The sequence below is a fragment of the Eumetopias jubatus genome, unplaced genomic scaffold (assembly GCF_037043125.1).
Source record: "Eumetopias jubatus isolate StellerSeaLion01/CBP00866 unplaced genomic scaffold, mEumJub1_p1.0 scaffold_4, whole genome shotgun sequence".
Classification (NCBI taxonomy): domain Eukaryota; kingdom Metazoa; phylum Chordata; class Mammalia; order Carnivora; family Otariidae; genus Eumetopias; species Eumetopias jubatus.
In genome coordinates this window covers 36,928,871-36,947,680 of record NW_028274810.1, presented here as the reverse complement: position 1 = coordinate 36,947,680, position 18,810 = coordinate 36,928,871, and the positions used below count along the sequence as shown (strand labels likewise).

The window sequence follows — 18,810 nt, the reverse complement described above, 5'->3', positions numbered from 1 at the left end:
ATGATATGAAGAATGTTGAGAGAACTAAAATACTTTAAAATCACTGAATGAGAGAAGCATACAGTAGTCCACCCTTATCTGCAGTTCCAGTGACCTGCAGTCAACTACGGTCCAGAGCAGGTGATCGTCCTTCTGAGGTATCATCAGAAGGTCAGTAATAGCCTCCCGCTACGTCACACACCAACGTCATTCACCTCACTTCCTGTCCTTACATAGGCCTGGTATCGTGTCACGTCATCACAAGAGGGTGAGGGACATACAACAAGATTGTTTGAGAGAGGGACAGACAGAAGAGGCCACACCCATGTAACTTTTATTACAGCGGCATAGTGTTAGAGTTGTTCATTGTTGTTAGTCTCTTACTGTGCCTAATTCATAAATTACGCGTTATCAGAAGTAGGTTTACATGGGAAAAGACAGCCAAAATTAAGAATGCAGAAATTACACTAATAGTTCCGAATAATTTAATTATAGATCATTACAAAGTTCCTGAATCTTTACTACATTGCTTTTATTTATCCTTAACTTTATAAAAGGAATAAAACTGTCTGACAAGGGGATGCCATACCTAAATTTCACTTACTTAGAAAAATTGCTTTATTTAAAATGAATGTATCTTCATTTGTATGAATTGGCCTTCATTGGCCAATCATTACATTATCTAAAAAATTTTTTAACTGCTTATGAATATGTTTTTATTTCACATTAAATTTTAATAGTCAGGATACAATATTAACTTAATATTTAAATCTGCATATAGTCTAAAATCATAACTGTTTAAATCTGAGTCACCTTAACAACACCTTAGCAACATAAAATTTTATCTTATCACAGATATTTTTCTTCACTTATTTAAAAATGGGAGAGGATGTTTGGTCTACTATTGTTTTTAACTAGGGGTGCCAGATTATCTCTTCCCATATTGAATATAAAGTTATTTTCATCCCTTTTCCGTTTTGTTGCTAAAGTAGAACTCATGAAAGCAGAATATTGCCATTAAGTGATCTCTAGAATCTGTTTTATGTGAACATAAAGTCATATGCACCATTCCCAATAAAACCATTTGTTTCAACACTCAAATCCAAACTAGGATGTATCTCTGTCTACCTTACAAAAGTATTATTTCTCTAACTAGTAAATAAAAGCCAAATTGGAGACTAATATTTAAATTTTTTAATTGCTTGAGTCATTAAAAATCAAATTATGGTCTTACAAATCCTGTATTTCTATTTAAAATCTTTAATGGTTTGAATGATATATCATTTAAAAATCAATGTTTCAATGAGAATTATTTTTTCTGATTTTTTAAAAGTATGTTATTTTATGCGACATTTTATATTGATTACATTTTTCTATTCTGAAACCGTGTTACAAAGATTATGTGTAACATCAAAATTAAAATAAAATGTATTTAATGAAGTGATTAATTCACTGAAATACATACATTTGAAAGTTTGATTGTTAAGTACTTTCTCTATTACAATATTTTAACTCAGGTTGGTATTTTTAAATGCACAGAAAGATAATCAATCAGCTTGTTAGATTCTCTCCTCCACGTATTTTGCCTTTAAAAAAGGAGGAGGTGGTATTTTAAATGTCAAATTATTCACGCAGTATCAAGGTTCAGGTTTAGAAATGCATAGTTGACAGAAATGTCTTACAATTTTCGCATCATATTTGCCATATCCTAGCAATATATATGCTGAGGTCTTTAAATTTCATACTTCAGTGCCATATACTCCATGACAAGTATCAGTTATGGTTTCTACAGCAACTCTATCTGGTTGCATTACTCTTAGAAATACAACAGTTGATATTGTGTTCAAAAATGATACTTGCAAATAAGGCAGTCAAGTAACAGCTGTTGTGGAAACCATAACTTTATAGTCCTTGACTTACATAATTAAAAAAAAATTCTGAGCTTCATTATATATAAAGTAAATATCATTCTATTTTTAGTGAGCACCAAAAATGTACAAGGAGACAGTATACAAAATAGAAAGTTGTAAACATACGTATATATAGAATGATCAAAGAGGCAGTTCATTTTTTCCTCAAGGGAAATTCACATTCACATGAAGGGTAATTGATTAGCGGTCAACTGGCTATTCCTTTTTTTTTGTCATGGATCCCTAGAACCAATCCCAGGTTAGGTGATTCACTAGGAAGACTCACAAACTTCAGCATATAGTAATACTCAAGAAATGAATATCTTCTATTGTAACAAGTACCTTCACTATAAGGTACCTTATAACAAAAAGGTATAAAGTAAAATCTGCAAAGGGAAAGGCTCATGGGGCAGTCTCTTGAGGAAACTAGGCAAAGTTTTCAAGAGTCTTCTCCCAGTTGAGTTACAAGGGATGAACTTAATTCTTTTAGCAACAAATTGTTATCTACCAGGGAAGCTCATTAGAGACTCAGAGCCCAAGGATTTTATTGGGATCGCATATACACCTTCTACTTAGTGCATACCTGCATCCCAAACTCACAGAGCAAAGTAGATATTCAGCATAAGCCATACTGTTTTTTTTTTAAAGATTTTATTTATTTATTTGAGAGAGAGAATGAGAGATAGAGAGCATGAGAGGGAAGAGGGTCAGAGAGAGAAGCAGACTCCCTGCCGAGCAGGGAGCCCGATGCGGAACTCGATCCCGGGACTCCAGGATCATGACCTGAGCCGAAGGCAGTCGCCCAACCAACTGAGCCACCCAGGCACCCCATAAGCCATATCGTTTGTACAAACAATCTAGGTACAGTGAACCACTCATATTATTTAGGGAAAGTTTCATATCAGTGTGAGGAACTGTTACCATGCCACTTCCCAGATAACCTGCCCAGGGCTAAACTTGCAAGCAGGCCTTCCTTAAGGGTAACAGTCCCCAACCTGCTACATTATCTCTTTTCTGCACAGATTCTATTTCCTAAATAATATACACATATGCAGAAATACCACTACACTTTTTCTAAGATGCTATTGTTAATGCTTTTGGGGAAATTTAAATGCCATTTTCTATTTGTCTATGGCTATAGCTAAAGAAGCAAGAGAACTTGGTAGTCATTTCCATAAAATTCAAAAGCAGCTTTACCAAAGCCTAAAACCCAGGCCATTTCTTAACACTTTGCTGTGGTCATTCAAAATTCTTCTTAATACTTTCTTTGAGACAGTCCTTACTCTAGTGGTCTTTTGGGCAAATGATGGCAACTTGTTTTGCAGTGGAGGGAAGAGGATCGGGTGGGTAATGGCCCTCTGTAACTACCACTCTTTCTGCACAGGTAAGAGAACAGACCAGAGAGCCCACAGTTGTAGTACTAATATTTAATAGGTATTTTTTAAATGTACTCATTCTTTTTATATATAGGATCCAGGCTGATTAAAGTTGCCTCGGGTCCTATGAAGCAGTGTGGAGGTTGGCACCATATCTATAGAAAGCCTAATGTATGACAGTTGTTATGCCTTTTGAAAAATTTACTAATAAATGTGCTCATTTTTGCTAGATAAATTTGTTACTGGGATGTAGATTTCTTAGAACTGTACCTACTTTAGAAAGGTAATTTTTTTCTTTTTTTTAAAATTTAAATTCAGTTAGCCAACATATGGTACATCATTAGTTTCAGATGCAGAAAAGTAATTTTTAAAAATTTATTCCAACATGCTTGTGGACAGAAGTTAACAGATTATTGCTTGTTGGCTGTGTGCAAACTCTTTTGAGTCATTTAAGCCAGTAAATTTTATCCCAACGCATAAAAAGTACTGTTACTAGTTAAGCCATCTCCCTGTCACTTGCAGAAGAATAGCAGTAAAAATTTTCCCTTCTTCAGAGATCAATTTTGTAATTGTGGATTAAACTGAGTGTAGACAAATTTGATTTTGGTCTTATTTTATTTCTAAAACTAAAAAAAAAAGGTAAAGTGGTTAGTGAATTTAAATCACCCAGTATGGATATGGTAACAACATGATCTGATTTGCTTTATGGATGTAACTTCCTCTTAATTTTTAGAAAATATTAATCTTTCCTAAAACCAAAATGTATAAGACTTTATAAGCAGACCAATATTCTATCAAGTTTGCATAATTCAGAGTGAATTTTGTAATTGGTTAACATATTACATAATGTAATTTGATGAAGTTGCTTAAAATATCAGCTATATTTACAATACTGTCTTTCTAAAATAGGGTCATAGTTTTCCTTTTTCTCCTTCACTCTACCAAATTTAAGTACCATTAGAAAAGAAGAAAGTGCTTTTCTATAAATTAATAGGTAGAGCATAAGAAGGAACTTCTTGCATTCTCCAAATGACTTTTCTAGCACAGACTGTCCTTGAGTAGTCTAGATATCTAGTGATAGATATTGCTGTCTTCCAGGTTCCTTCTTTGATTCAAAATTCACCTTATCATTAAAATATTCTAACAGAATGGTTGAAAAAAATTAAAAATGTATTGAATTAGTGCCTTGTGTCAGTTTCATAAAAATTACCTAATTTCTTTTCGTACCTGGGGGGGATGAAGTATACTTTCATCATGTTATAGATGAGGTAACTGAGACTCAGGTGAAAGAGTTTGCCTGAAAGCATAGAGCATGTATGTGACTGGAGTTGGGACTCAAACCCAGGTATTCTTTCTACAAAAATGATAGGCTGGTAGAATTTTTGAGATGGTTAAGAATGTTGTTTTATTTAGTTTAACTCTCTTATCCTATATGTAGGTAAATCAAGATTCAGAATTGCCCAGAGATGAAAGGTAGTTTGTGGCAAAGCCAGAAACAAAATCTAATTCAGTGGTTCATTTATTATCTGTACCCTTGGCTTCAGTGACTCTTCACAATCTTAGTTTTATTCCTGCATTACTAATCTTTCCTTATCAACCTCCTTGCCTTGGTCCTCTTCTCTTCTCTGCACTTTCTCCATTGGTGGTCTCATCCAGTTTCATGACTTTAAATGCCAACTGACGATTTCCAAATTCACTTTTTCAGTCCATACCTGACTCCTGGGTTGCAGACCCTTGTAGCCCACTTCCTATCTGAGATCTCCATTCAGGTATCTAATAAATATCTTAAACTAAATCTGTCCAAAACTAACAAACTTTTGTTTTCCCTAGCAAATCTGTTCTTCCCACTGCTCTTTCCATCTCAGTTGTTGGCAGCACCATCCTTTCAGTTACTCAGGCCAAGACACCCTGGAGTCTTCACTCTGTATATAATGCACAGGAAAAACATTTTGGCTCTATCTTTATCTTTAGAATATACACAGAATTCAACCACTTCTTACCACCACTTATTGCTGTCTTCTGAATCACTAGACTGGTTCTTTAAAAATGTTAAATTAGATCCTGTTACTCCTTCCAGAACCTTGCAGTGATTCCCCATTTTCTTCAGAGTAAAAATCAAAGACCTTACAGTGCAAGAGTTTGTGAGGATGACAACATTTTGCTAAATTACTATCATTTCTCTTCCTCACTAGAATGTAAACTCTGTGAAGGTAGGACTCTGTCTTATTTTGTTTACTACTATGTCCTAAGCACTATGTGCCTAGCACATAGGTGTTTGATCATTATTTGTCGAATTTGAATTATTGCGTTAATATTCATTGAGTTCATATTATATGTCAGACCAGTGCTGGATACAGCAATTAGTTATGGTCTCTGCCTTCATGAAGCTTTTAAGAAGTGGACACTCACTCTCAGAGATACTGACTCAGTTGGTCTTCTGTGTACTCCAAACATCTGTATTTTTTAAATTATCACAGACTATTTTGATACACAGTGTATGTCAAAAGCTTGTTCTGTATGTCTATACCTCATACCTGTAGAAATAGATTTATTCTCAAGAATATATCATTAGGAAATTCAGCAGTAACTTAGTTCCTAAAGGTTGTTAAATAATCCTAACCAGGAAATAATTAGGGGGAAAAAACCAAATAAACATTCTAGGAAGTGTATATTGTGCAAACACCTCTTTCATGTTAATGCCCGTTTCCAGTGATCTTATCTCTCAGATCTAATGGTTTAATGGATCTAGACTTTTTCTTTTCCCTATCAGGCTCTTTTTCAGCTACTTTCACATTGTTTGCCCAATAATGGACTGGGAGAAAGACGTAGAAGTCAGGAGGATTAAGTTATTTTCCCAACAATGAAACTGAGTTGGTAGTCTCACTGGAGCTTGGGTTCCTTATCTTAAAATGAGGGTTTGGACTAAATTAAACTAAAACTCCCTTTGCTCCAATATTTTAGGGTTCTGATTTCAATTTCTACAGCGGTTATAATTAATAATAGTAATAGAAATAATACTCGTCTTAGTATAATTTTGAAGGAAAAATTAGTCATTCTTCCCATTATAGAAATCTTTGGTGTTTCCAAGTTAATATACCATAAATAAAAGTCTTGCATCTAAAACATAATTGTGTTTAAGTCATTTTCTGGTTTTTGCTAATTTCAGTTTGATGAATCAACATGGCTCTTTGGAAAGTCAAATCAACAAAGAAACTACATTTCTGATTACATTTCAGAACAAACAGAAAAAATACTTTCATAATGATTCCCATTATTTCTCCTTCAGTATACTTAAAGGATCTGACTTATAGTCTCATTAACATGCTTACTATGTGAGTGTGGGCTACCTAACAGAATCTCGGGAAGAAGAGGGTGTGACATGGAGGTGAAGAGGATATGTCTATCATACGACAAGGTTTCCAGATGACTCCGATGTCTACCATCACAACCCCCCAACCACAACTCCTCATTTGAGAATCACTCTTCTTAAGATTACAAAGATACACACACCTTAACTAATCCAACACCAACACTTTATCTGGAGTCCAAAATAAAGAACTACTCTATTTAGGTGTGTATATTCTTTAAGCATTCTTTTGCACATTACCTGAATTCAAAAGATAATTTATATGTGGTACATTATTGTCTACTGTTCTGAACATCATGAAAGGGAAAATAACTGGCACATTACATTGAACTGTTCGTGCAGACTCTATTCCAAACAAAGATAGCTCTACTTCAAATAAGTTACTTCTTTGGAATCTAAGCAAAGTTGGAATATAACCACTGTATAAATAAATCACATTATTTTTAGACAGTATGCCTTTTGAGTACAGCATATTCCGTAGTTTCTACTCCAACTAGGATAAAGGAGGAAGTGTGCAGCAAATATTTTTGAGATGAAAATTTCAGTCTTTTGGAAGTGTCCTGACAATAACTATTTTCAGGTTATTGAATCATGAAAACAGTATAGAATAATTAAGAGTGTATACTCTGAAGTCAGAGTACCTGGTTTGGAATTATAGCTCTACTACCACTTACTAGCTCTATAATCTCAGGCAAATAACTTAATCTGTGTAAGTTTCAATTGCATCACCTCTAAGATGGAGATCAAATCATGTTTACCTTAATGTTAATTTTGGGTTTTATGAGCCAGTGCGCATAAAGTTTAGCACAGTGACGAACTTCTCATAAGCCATTATATAAATAAAACTTTACTTTTAGAATTAAAAACTAAAGATATTGGCAATTCACATCTTTTTTTTTTAGAACATAAGCCCTCTTATAATCTGTGATAATATAGGCTTTGCAAAAATGAGGCTTTTAGTTGCTAATTTATATGAGTTGACCCCAAATCCTGTTCAGTTATTAGCTATTTGACCTTCAATTAGTCTTTGGTTGTTGGACACAAATATTAGTTTTCCTCTAGTATGATGGTTTTAGTTTGTTTACATTAAAATTTTGTTCATCTGTCACTAACAAAAAAATAAAACTTCTGCACAGAGTAGTGAATAGAGTTGCAAATAGTGTTTCTCAAGCTTTCATGCACATATGAATGAATCACGTGGAGATAAAAACCTTAGAATTTCAGACCCAATGCCCCCATCATTTGAAGTAAGCCCCAGGAATCAGCATTTTTATCCCTCCACTCTCCCAGTTGATTCTGATGAAAGTGGGTCCTAGGAACACACTTTGAGAAGCATTTACATACAAAATAGCCTAAGTAGCAGTCAGAAGACTATAGTCATGAATCTGGCTTTGCCGCAGAGTCTAGCTTTGCCTGCTAATGATTTAACTTATACTTTGACAATATGAGAATGTGCATCATGTTGAGCTTTTTGAATGTCAGAATATAAATTAAGGAATTCTATATATTTGAAGACCGTGTAATAAAGAACAAAATTCATGAGCCTAGGAATCATGACTAGATGTTTAGTCCCAACTCTGTCACTTTGTAGTCTAATGATTGGGTAAGTTATTCAATGTCTGTGGATCCTAGTTTCTCCATCTTTAGAATTAATACCATATTCACCAAGTATGTCATAGCTCATTGCTATATATCCAGTATGAGAGCAGCATAGTACATAGTAGCTCTCAATAACTGTTAACTGGACAAACATTATTTGAAATGATGTAATAAATTCTGGGAATAGCAAACAAAAGTGGCACAGTATCCTCCCTCTAGAAGCTCATGGTCTGGGGGAAAGAGACATACACAGATATTGCAGCATACCTAAATGAAGATCAACTGAGGCAATGTCATGACACGCAATAGGAGTCAAAAGGTGATGGTGGCACTTGGAGAGAACCACGGTAAGAATGCAAGGAGCTCTGAAAGGGATCTGTTAACCCTTTAAAGCATTTTCTTCAGAGGTCTCTGCCCTTTTGGAAGTTGAGGCCATGGTAACGTATGTTTGACCACATGGTGTGTTGGTACAGGTCCGATTCCCATCGCACTTCAGTTCAGATCTCAAGGACCTTCTAAGGAACCTGCTACAGGTGGATTTGACGAAGCGGTTTGGAAACCTGAAGAATGGCGTGAGTGATATAAAAACTCACAAGTGGTTTGCCACCACAGATTGGATTGCTATTTACCAGAGGAAGGTGAGCCGTTTCTTTAATTTAAAAGCTTTTACAAGTTGGTATTTAAATTATAATAGAGATATTTTCAGCTTAACACATGATTTTAATTTTTTTTTACCTTTGAATTATTCCTATGCAGGACTTAAGGGACCTTTCCAGCCCACAACTTAAAAATGAGTTTTCTCTCTGATAAGAGAAAGCATATTCTATTTTGACCATCAGCCTGAAATGTTTTCAGTGTCAAATTTTTCCTACCCATGCCGCTTATTCTTCACAATATCATGGTAATTATACAGTAGACAATGTCCCAAAGGTTTGCTTTTCAACACTGGTATGAAGCCACATTAGAAAGACAACATATAAAAAGAAAAGAAAGAAAGAAAGAGAGAGAGAGAGAGAGAGAGAAAGAGAGAGAAAGAAAGAAGGAAGGAAAGAGAGAGAGAGAGAAAGAAAGAAAGAAAAAGAAGAAAGAGAGAGAGAGAAAGAAAGAGAGAGAAAGAGAAAGAAAGGAAGGAAGGAAAGAGAGAGAGAGAGAAAGAAAAGAGAGAGAGAGAGAGAGAAAGAAAGAAAGAAAGAAAGAAAGAAAGAAAGAAAGAAAGAAAGAAAGACAACATATAAACAAATATATAGTCTCCCCCCCAGAATTGGCACAAGCTAGATTTAATAACATTCAATAGCTAGATTCATCAGATATTTTTCAGTCTCTGTCACTTCCCCTTTCTAACAAATTGAGACATTTAAGAAAAGATTTTGCTGTGCTGAATTACCTTTATCTCTCCTTTGCTTCTTAAATGCCCAGTTAAAGATAATTTGTATTTATAAAGTGTTTACATCTTGAATATATATTTTTTTTCATAAAACCAAAACTCCTAATGTTTCAGAGACTTGCCATATTTAATGATGCTCTGCAGCACGAATGAATTTCCTTAGGAAAAAAATGTAAATCCTGTAATTGAATATTAATAGCACAGTTTTCCGAGTTGATATCTTTTAGAAAAAATTATAAAAACAAAGCATTAAAAGAATTTAATAATGCAGCAAAGACCAAAACAATGTGAGTGCAGTAGTCTCTGCATCTCATAAGATAGGTTCAGAAACTCCCTAGCCATTAAATCATGAAATAGCCCTTAGCATCATTATCTCAGCTGGATGTGTTGTATAGCCAAGAGCAATACTATTTGGGTGACTTAGTGAATCTATATTTTCTTTTAGTGCTTTTTGATCGGACTTCTTTTTTGTTGATGCTTCATAATTAGGTAATTATTCTCTCAGCATTTGTTGAATGAATAATCCTTATTTGGCCCCTTATTTGAAATTCCACCTTTAGTAATGCTAATTTATTATATATTTATATATTTCAGTCTGTTCCTGAACTTTATTTTTATGACTTCCTTTTGTCTATTCTTGTATTGCACACTTCACTGTTTTATATAGCTTTATGGTCTTTTTAATTTTCAAAATATATAATATGTGGAATGCCTATAAATATTCATGGAAAAGAATACAAAATTCAGATTTTATAGTTTTATTGTATGAAAATACACAAAACAAAATTTGCTATCCTGGCCATTTGTAAATGTGCAGTTCAGTGGTCTTAAGTAAATTCACACTGTTCTTTCGCCATCACCACCATCCCTCTCCAGAACTCTTTCATCTTGCAAAATTAGAACTCTGTACCCATTAAACAATAACTCCCTGTTTTATTAGTCTTTCCAGATACTTATATCGTATTTGGGGCTCTTAATTGGGATAACAGTATACTAATTGGAAGAGAATCAAAATCTTGAAAATTCCTCATAATGAACATGTTATATTTCTACATTTATTCAAATATTTTCTGTCATTCGGTAAAGTCTTAGAGAGCCTGCCCCATATAGGTCCAATTTCTTTCTTAAAGAACCAAAATCTCTACTTCACTATGAATGGGACCTTTATGGAACCTAATTTAAAATAATAATAAAAAATTCCTCAAAAAAATAAAGTTATTCCTTAAATTTATACTTTGATTGCTATTGCAAATGCATTTGCTTTCCCATTATAGTAGAATGTAGGGGGAAACATAATTTCTATGTTTGTGTTGTAACTGGCCACCTTACTAAATTCTGTTGTTGATTTCCATAGGTTTTTCGGTGATTCCCTTGCATTTTATTGACAAATAATTACAGTGGGCAGAGGTATCATTTGCCTTTACTTTTTCAATATTTATATCTTTTATTTCCATTTGCTCTATTGTATATGCTAGAATGTCTAAAATAATATTTTTAAAGAGTAGGACTGTTGAGCTGTATTGTCTTATTCCTGTTTTGAATGGGAATGCCTTTCATGTTTTAGCTTCAAATATGAAGTTAGCTGTTTGTCTTGGATAAATATCCTTGATCAGGTTAAGAAAATATCAAAAAAAAACAACAAAAAACATACCAAAAAAAGAAAATATCCTTGATTCCTAGTTTATTATGCTTTATCTTCTTTGACATATTAGCATGATGAATTATATTAATGAGATATCCTCACATTCCTGAACACCATTTAATCATGAGGTATTATTATTATAATACCTGCAAAATATTATTTAAAATATACAAAATCAATTTGCTAAAATTTTATTTAGGATCTTTGCTTCTATAGTCATAAGTTTTACTTACCTGCGGTTTTTGTTCTTCTGGAGTTGATTCCATGTCTTTTTATTCTTTGGGAAACTTGAGGAAATAAGAATTAACTTGGAGGGGCGCCTGGGTGCCTCAGTCGTTAAGTGTCTGCCTTCAGCTCAGGTCATGATCCCAGGGTCCTGGGTTTGAGCCCCACATCGGGCTCCCTGCTCAGCAGGAAGCCTGCTTCTCCCTCTCTCACTCTCTGAGCTTGTGTTCCCTCTCTCGCTGTGTCTCTCTCTGTCAAATAAATAAAATCTTAAAAAAAAAAAAAAGAATTAACTTGGAAATTTTAACAAACTAATTTTTCTTTGGGTATTGGTCTCTAAGTTTTTGCCTCTTCTTTAATTTCAGAAATTTATATTTTCTTATAAAATCATCCATACCCCCCTATTATCACTGTTTATATGACCTTTATTGTCATATTTGTGTTAATTAATGCTATATTTAGATATATTTATTAGATTTGCTTGAGGTTTACCCATTTTATTAGTATTTTAAAGATGATATATTTTTAATCTTTTCATATTTATATTTAAAAAGAAAAATTTCTGCTGTTAGCATTTACTAATCTACCCATAGTGTATTATATTTTTACAGTTATTCTTTTTATTAAAAAAAAGCTTTTATTTATTTATTTGAGAGAGAGTGAGCAAGAGAGAAGGAGCACAAGGAGGGTAACGGGGAGAGGGAGAAGCAGGCTCTCCGCTGATCACGGAGCCCAATGCAGGGCTGGAACCCAGGACCCCAGGATCATGACCTGAGCCAAAGACAGACACTTAACCAACTGAGCCACCCAGGGACCCCTACAATTATTCTTAAAGTGGGATAAAACTGAACTACTACTACTTATTTAGAGTTTGTGTGCTTTCCAGAGGGCTTGACTTACCTTAGCTAGTGAACAGCTTATCTGCCAAGTAGCACCCTATAGCAAACAGGTTGTAGTATTGGACAGATTGGTCAACTGCAAATCTTGACTATCAAATGGACTTGGAGATCCCTGGATAATTTATAAGTAGAAATAATTCAGTACTTCAGTGTAGCCATTTGTTTTAACGTCATCTCAATTATAACTATGCACAGCAATACAAAAATGATAATTTGAATAGTTTTCATAGTCTTATTATCTGACCAAGTGTTCACGAGCAATGAAATAGTCCAAGGCATCTAGCAGAGAGACATGAAATGGAAGAAAGAGACCTGGACAACTCAAACTGTGCAATCATTGTACATGTAGAGATGATCCCAACAGGTGTGATCCTAAACTGCTGCCTTGCTAGATGTGAGACAGCTGTCTGCTTAGCTGATTCCTCTGCGAGGTGCAGAACAGCAGTCTCCAGAGATGCATGCGAGGCAACCAGCTGGCAAACTAAAAGATGATATTAGATTTCCCAGTCCTACATACTTTTTACCTTATTCTTTTTAAATGTCTTGTTTGTGCATATATCTTATACTAACATAGTTGTGTGAGTAAATAATTTATAAATAATTCCACATATGTTGGTGCTATATACTCAAAAATGTTTTACTAAAAGGCATATAAATCAAAAAACTTCAGAGACCACTGGTTTAGATATTAGAAAGAGCTCTGTATCAGAAGTGGGGAATCATGAGCCACCTGGGTGAACAACTGACTCTTGGTTTTGGCTCAGGTCATGATCTGAGGGTTGTGAGATCAAGTCCCACACTGGGCTCTGCACTCAGTGTGGAATCTGCTTGAGATTCTCTCTCTCTCCCTCTGCCCTTCCCCCTGCTCGCTCTCACTCTCTCTCTCTCTTTCAAATAAATAATTTTTTAAAAAAGGAAGGAACTGATAATAGAATTCTGTAACCTGAAGTGCCAACATTGTGATGCCAATAGTTGATTATCCTAGAAATCTCTTAAGTATTATACCATTCCTTGAATGAAAATGTTGAGATTAATAGCAAACCTACTGTTTGCTGCATTTTGTAATGCTGTTATCATTTAGGGACTTAAAGGTATTTAAAGATGCTACCGGGCCACCTGGGTGGCTCAGTCGTTAAGCGTCTGCCTTCGGCTCAGGTCATGATCCCAGGGTCCTGGGATCGAGCCCCACATCAGGCTCTCTGCTCGGCGGGAAGCCTGCTTCTCCCTCTCCCATTCTCCCTGCTGGTGTTCTTTCTCTCTCCATGTCTCTCTCTGTCAAATAAATAAATAAAATCTTAAAAAAAAACTTAAATAGATGCTACCATATAGTAATAGTGGGAATTTATTTTCCTTAGTGTTTAGAAACTCCCGGGCATTTGTTTTCCTCTTTATTATTCCATTACATGTGTTCCCCTCCCACATACCACCACCACACAGTTAACTCAAGTCTTAACACTGTCTACCTGGAGATAGCATCAGACCCCATAGGTTAAGGGCTCAGTCCTCTAAGAGTGCCCCCCACCCACCTTCACTTCAGACATTCATCACAAGTCTAGTCACCTGTGCTTTTGACTAAGAGGCTATAGATCAGAGGTTCCCACAAATGCCTCCTGGGTTTTGATTACTTTGCTAGAGCGGCTCACAACTCAGAAATTTTACTTACTATTACCAGTTTATTATAAAAGAATGTAACTCAGGAACAGCCAGATGGAAGCCAGATGTCCTGCATAGGGCATGTATGTGGAAGGGGCTCAGAGCTTCCTGCTATATCTTCAGGCACACCACTCTCCCCAAATCCCCATTTGTTCATCAACCTGGAAGCTCTCCAAACCCCATCCTTTTGAAGTTTTATGGCTTCATTACGTAGGCATGATTGTTTAAATCATTGACCATTGGCGACTGAGCTTAGCCTGTAGCCCCTCTTGTCTCCTGGAGGTCAGGGGATAAGACTGAAAGTTCTCAGTGTCTAACCCGCGTCCATCCTTAGGTTGGCTAGGGACTTTCCAAAAGTCGCCTCATTAACATAACATTTATGAAATCCAAGAGTTTAAAGAGCTCTGTGCTGGGGACTAGGACAAAGACCAAATTTATTATAATCATAATATCATATCACACTTAGGTTTCCTTCTCAATTACAGGTTGAAGCACCATTCATACCAAAGTTCAGAGGCTCTGGAGATACCAGCAACTTTGATGACTATGAAGAAGAAGATATCCGCGTCTCTATAACAGAAAAATGTGCAAAAGAATTTTGTGAATTTTAAAGCTGAGCAACAAGATAACATCAGAGCTTACACTCAGTCTTTGCACTCTGTTGAGAGATACGGTGGAGCTGAGACCGTCCTTGTTGAAGCAGTTACCTAGTTCTGTCATTCCAGCGACTGAGTGAGGTCTTTATTGCCATCCGTGTGTGCGCTCTGCATCCACCTATGTAACAAGGCACCGCTAAGCAAAGCATTGTCTGTGCCATAACACACAACTAGACACTTTCCTGCTTCCCTTTGGTTTGTCTTTCTCCTCCCCTACGTCCATTTCTTCCTTTTTTCATTTTCATCAGTTTTTCTCCAAACAGTACTCCATTTTATTTTGTTGGTGTTTCAGATGGGCAGTGTTATGGCTCTGTGATATTTGAAAGGAAGGATGAGTGTTGCCTTTGGTAGTTCTTGCCATTATTTTTGTTGGTCAGTGGCTTGAGGATATACTTCCAATAACTGTTTTTACTTTGAGTAGCTCAGACTCAGTTTTGCCAAAACTTTTGACAATTTTTGAAGACAGAATGTCTTATCAACAAGGCAGTTTATACAAAACAAAACAATAACTTTCCTAGAATTCACTGTTCTGGCAAGACACTTGGGTAGACTAACCTAGAGTAGCTAGACCCAGCAATTTGGATTCCTGGAGATCAGAGGCTCTATTTCCCTTCACTGCCTTTTGTATCATCTTCCCCTCGAGTAATTAAGTGACCAGCTGTGCAGTGTGACAAATGTGTCTCATTCACAGGAAAAACTAATGCTATGGATCATCGCTTGGTACCAGCCTTTCTGTAGGTATTAGAGCTAGCTCTAAGATTTCTAAACCTTCACTCCTCCATAAGGGTTTTAGCCAGTATTTTAACAGAACATGACTGATGAAGAAAGTGACAATTTTTTTAGTTTCTCAAATAGTCCTCATTGTAAACTTTTTAAAAGAAAAGAAATGAACTAAAAAGAACATTAATGCGGACAAATACTTCGCTGAGTCAAACAAATGGCTTGATACTTGTAAACGGTATAGAGACATTCTTATTTATATGAGGTTTTTGTTTGTTTTGCTTTGCTTTGTTTTGTCACAGTTAAGAACAAAAGGAATTATTGCCAGGTTATTCCGGTATAATCTGTATGTCAGCCTGAGGTAGAACAAAAGGAATTATTGCCAGGTTATTCCGGTATAATCTGTATGTCAGCCTGAGGTAGAACAAAAGGAATTATTGCCAGGTTATTCCGTTATAATCTGTATGTCAGCCTGAGGTAGAGGCGCTGTTGAAGCTTCAGCTTTCATCTTATGCCTCATAAATGAGGAAAAGGGACAAAGTTTTTAAAACTGCCACAACTGTATTTTAATTTTGAGGTGTGATATTTTTAGACATGTCAGAATTTCAAGCCTCTTTTCTTTCAGGAAACAGAATGTATGATCATGCAGATACAATTTTAGTATTTGAGTTTAATTTTTTTATACTTCCTTGCCAACAAAATTGCTGTCATGTGGAAATTTCAAGCACTTTTGCACATTTAGTTCAATGTTTGTTGAGAATCCATGGCTTACCTCCGTTTTTTAAATATTTTTTTCTTTGCTTTTAAATTTTGCCATCTGATTTTATCTCCATGTGTCAGTGACCTATCTTAAAACAACACACCAAAAGAGTCAAAAATAAACTGTGTTCATTTTTTATGATCAATTTACATGCATATAAGTTGTTTTTAATCAAACCGATCTTAGTGTATATAAGCATTCTATTTGCTTCATTATTGGTGCAGGTCACTGACTCTTATTTCTTTTCCTCTGTACCACACCTCTGTAAAACCTTTGAAGACATTGAAAAAAGCCTGTCTGGAATATTCTCTGCATCAATCTGTACATCTTTTGGTTGTCAAGTGTTTTTGCATGGTTATGTCATTTAAAAGCTGATACTGATTTCAGTTGGTCCACCTATATTTAAAATGTGCAAGAAAAATATGAAATACTTTGCTGTATCAAGTTTTATGTGACAAAAATATATCATCATGTTAATAAATTTAAAACATCATTTGTATAAAATATCTTAATGAGTTTTTGGCCCAAGAACATGCTGATCTTTGTATTCTATGTGTATGCTACAAATTCTATGGTAGCTTTATTGTATATTATTGTAAAATTATTTTAATAAATCATGGGTATGACAATTTGATTATTACATTTTAGTTTTCAGCAATTAAAAAGATTTCTGTAAGTTCTAAAAAAAAAATGTTTTAAATAAAATTACTATTGCCCTGCACAACTTGCTGTAAACTCTGCCTGGGCAGATGGACCCCTAGGCGTACATTGGTTTTGAGGGCTATTTTGCCATTCCTGTTTTACTCTCCATTTAAAGGACATGAGCAAGCTTTCAGATATGTCAAGGGAGTCTATTTCCAACCAATCAAGTACACTGAATTAGAATATCTTAAAGTTATATAAAACGCACAGTTTTAACCACAGTTTAGCCAAGAACAAGATAAAAACTTAAGAAATAAGTGGAATGAATCAGTATTTAACCTCAGATTACATTATTTGAAACAGAAGAAATTACATTTTTCCTCAGTAAATAATAAGGAGATGGCATTGCAGAGGAAGGACCCCCCGACTCAAAGTCAAAGACATCTGGGTCTCAAGCTGGTCTGTCACAGTCAGCATGACCTTGGCCTTAGCTCTTCAAAATGAGATCCATTAGGCAGTTTCTAAGGTCTTTTCTAATTTTCACATGTCATGACAAGATTCTTTTTATTTGACAGTTTGAAGGGATAATGTGCTTTGAAGTGAGTCTTGGTAAGGCGATATTTTAGGGCCTTTCTTCTCCTTATCTCTTACAGTGTTCTTACAGTTTTTTGAATATCATGAGGACCTCATGTCTGTTTTGATTCCTTCCTCCTTCACTGATGCTAAATATCCAATTGATATCAAACTGTCAACCTACCAAAAAAAGATACTGTGGCTTGTGGGTATTGCTGTCTTGTTTTTGATATGTTCTTGTATTGACTGCCCATTGGCCTGAAAATACTCATCGTAAGCCTAAAAAAAAAAAAAAAAAAAAAAAAAAAAAAAAAAAATTTTTCTTTCCCACTGACTGTTTTATCTGCTTGTTGTAAGACTCAAATGAAATAATGTATGTGGAAGCACCTTGTAAACTGTAACCTATCAATGTAAAATGTTAAGGTGTGTTGTTATTTCATTAATTAATTCTTTGTTTAGAATGGAATTTCCTATGCACTACTGTAGCTAGGAAATGCTGAAAACAACTGTGTTTTTTAATTAATCATAACAGCAAAATTAAAGTATCTTCAAAGGGTAAAACAGTGTATTAAGTCTTGTGTTCTATTTAGTGCCCTTATCTCCTGATTTCTTTTCTGCAGGTACTACAGATGTTTATAGATTCCAGTTTTTATGTTTTGGGTTGGTCTGTGATAGTGGGAACAGAGTAATAGGGGAGAAACGTCCAGCAATCAGGTCCAACTCAGTGTATATTAAGAAACTACTAGATTCATTCCATAGTTTCTAAAAAGTGTTTCTACTTCTTCCTCATGCTATTAGTCCAAACTACTCTTAATAGAATGTTGAAAATATTCATATTTAAATGATTGACACTGCAAGAGACCTCATCCTTGTATTGAAACAATGAACTATGAATTTTTACTTTCTTTTTTCAGAAGTGTTGAGTTCACATTACCTCTTATGATTCCAGCCAGGTTGGTTAGTGTGTGTTTCTACAGTTGTCCTTGAACTCAAGAAATAACGTTTTAGGTAATTATTTTAAAAGCTTACCATTTTTCATCGTTAGGATTGTTACTGTAAATATTTACAAATATTGATGTACTTTATAACACTGTGTTTATTATTTTTATACCAGTGCTTGCTTTATTTTATCACTATCAGGGCTTAACACAAAACGCCAGTTTTCTCATTTCCTTATACAACTAATTACAAAAATCTAGGCATATCTTCACTCCAAATCATCATTTGAAATCCATTTAAATTTTCTCATGCATAAATATTGGATGTGAAGTTAAATACTTTCATTTTAGTTTTCTTGAACATTTTCTATATGCCTTATTTAATAGCCTTTGATAATGGCTCTCTGATAAGGGCTGAATTGTGTTTCTTCAGAATTCATATGTTGAAGTCCTAACTCTCCCTGCTGTAGCTCAGAATATGACTATA

The 18,810-nt window shown here is 34.9% G+C and overlaps 1 protein-coding gene across 2 annotated transcripts in view; it reads left to right on the top strand.

The window, feature by feature from the left end:
• PRKACB (protein kinase cAMP-activated catalytic subunit beta) overlaps positions 1–15,944 on the top strand; it is a 116,196-nt gene extending 100,252 nt beyond the window's left edge. For both annotated transcript variants that reach the window (XM_028102449.2, XM_028102447.2), the window contains exons 9-10: positions 8,705–8,869; positions 14,520–15,944. In XM_028102449.2, coding sequence (XP_027958250.1) covers positions 8,705–8,869; positions 14,520–14,645 — 291 coding nt within the window. In that variant the 3' untranslated portion in view covers positions 14,646–15,944. The remainder of the gene's footprint in view (positions 1–8,704; positions 8,870–14,519) is intronic.
• The last annotated feature ends 2,866 nt before the right edge of the window (positions 15,945–18,810 follow it).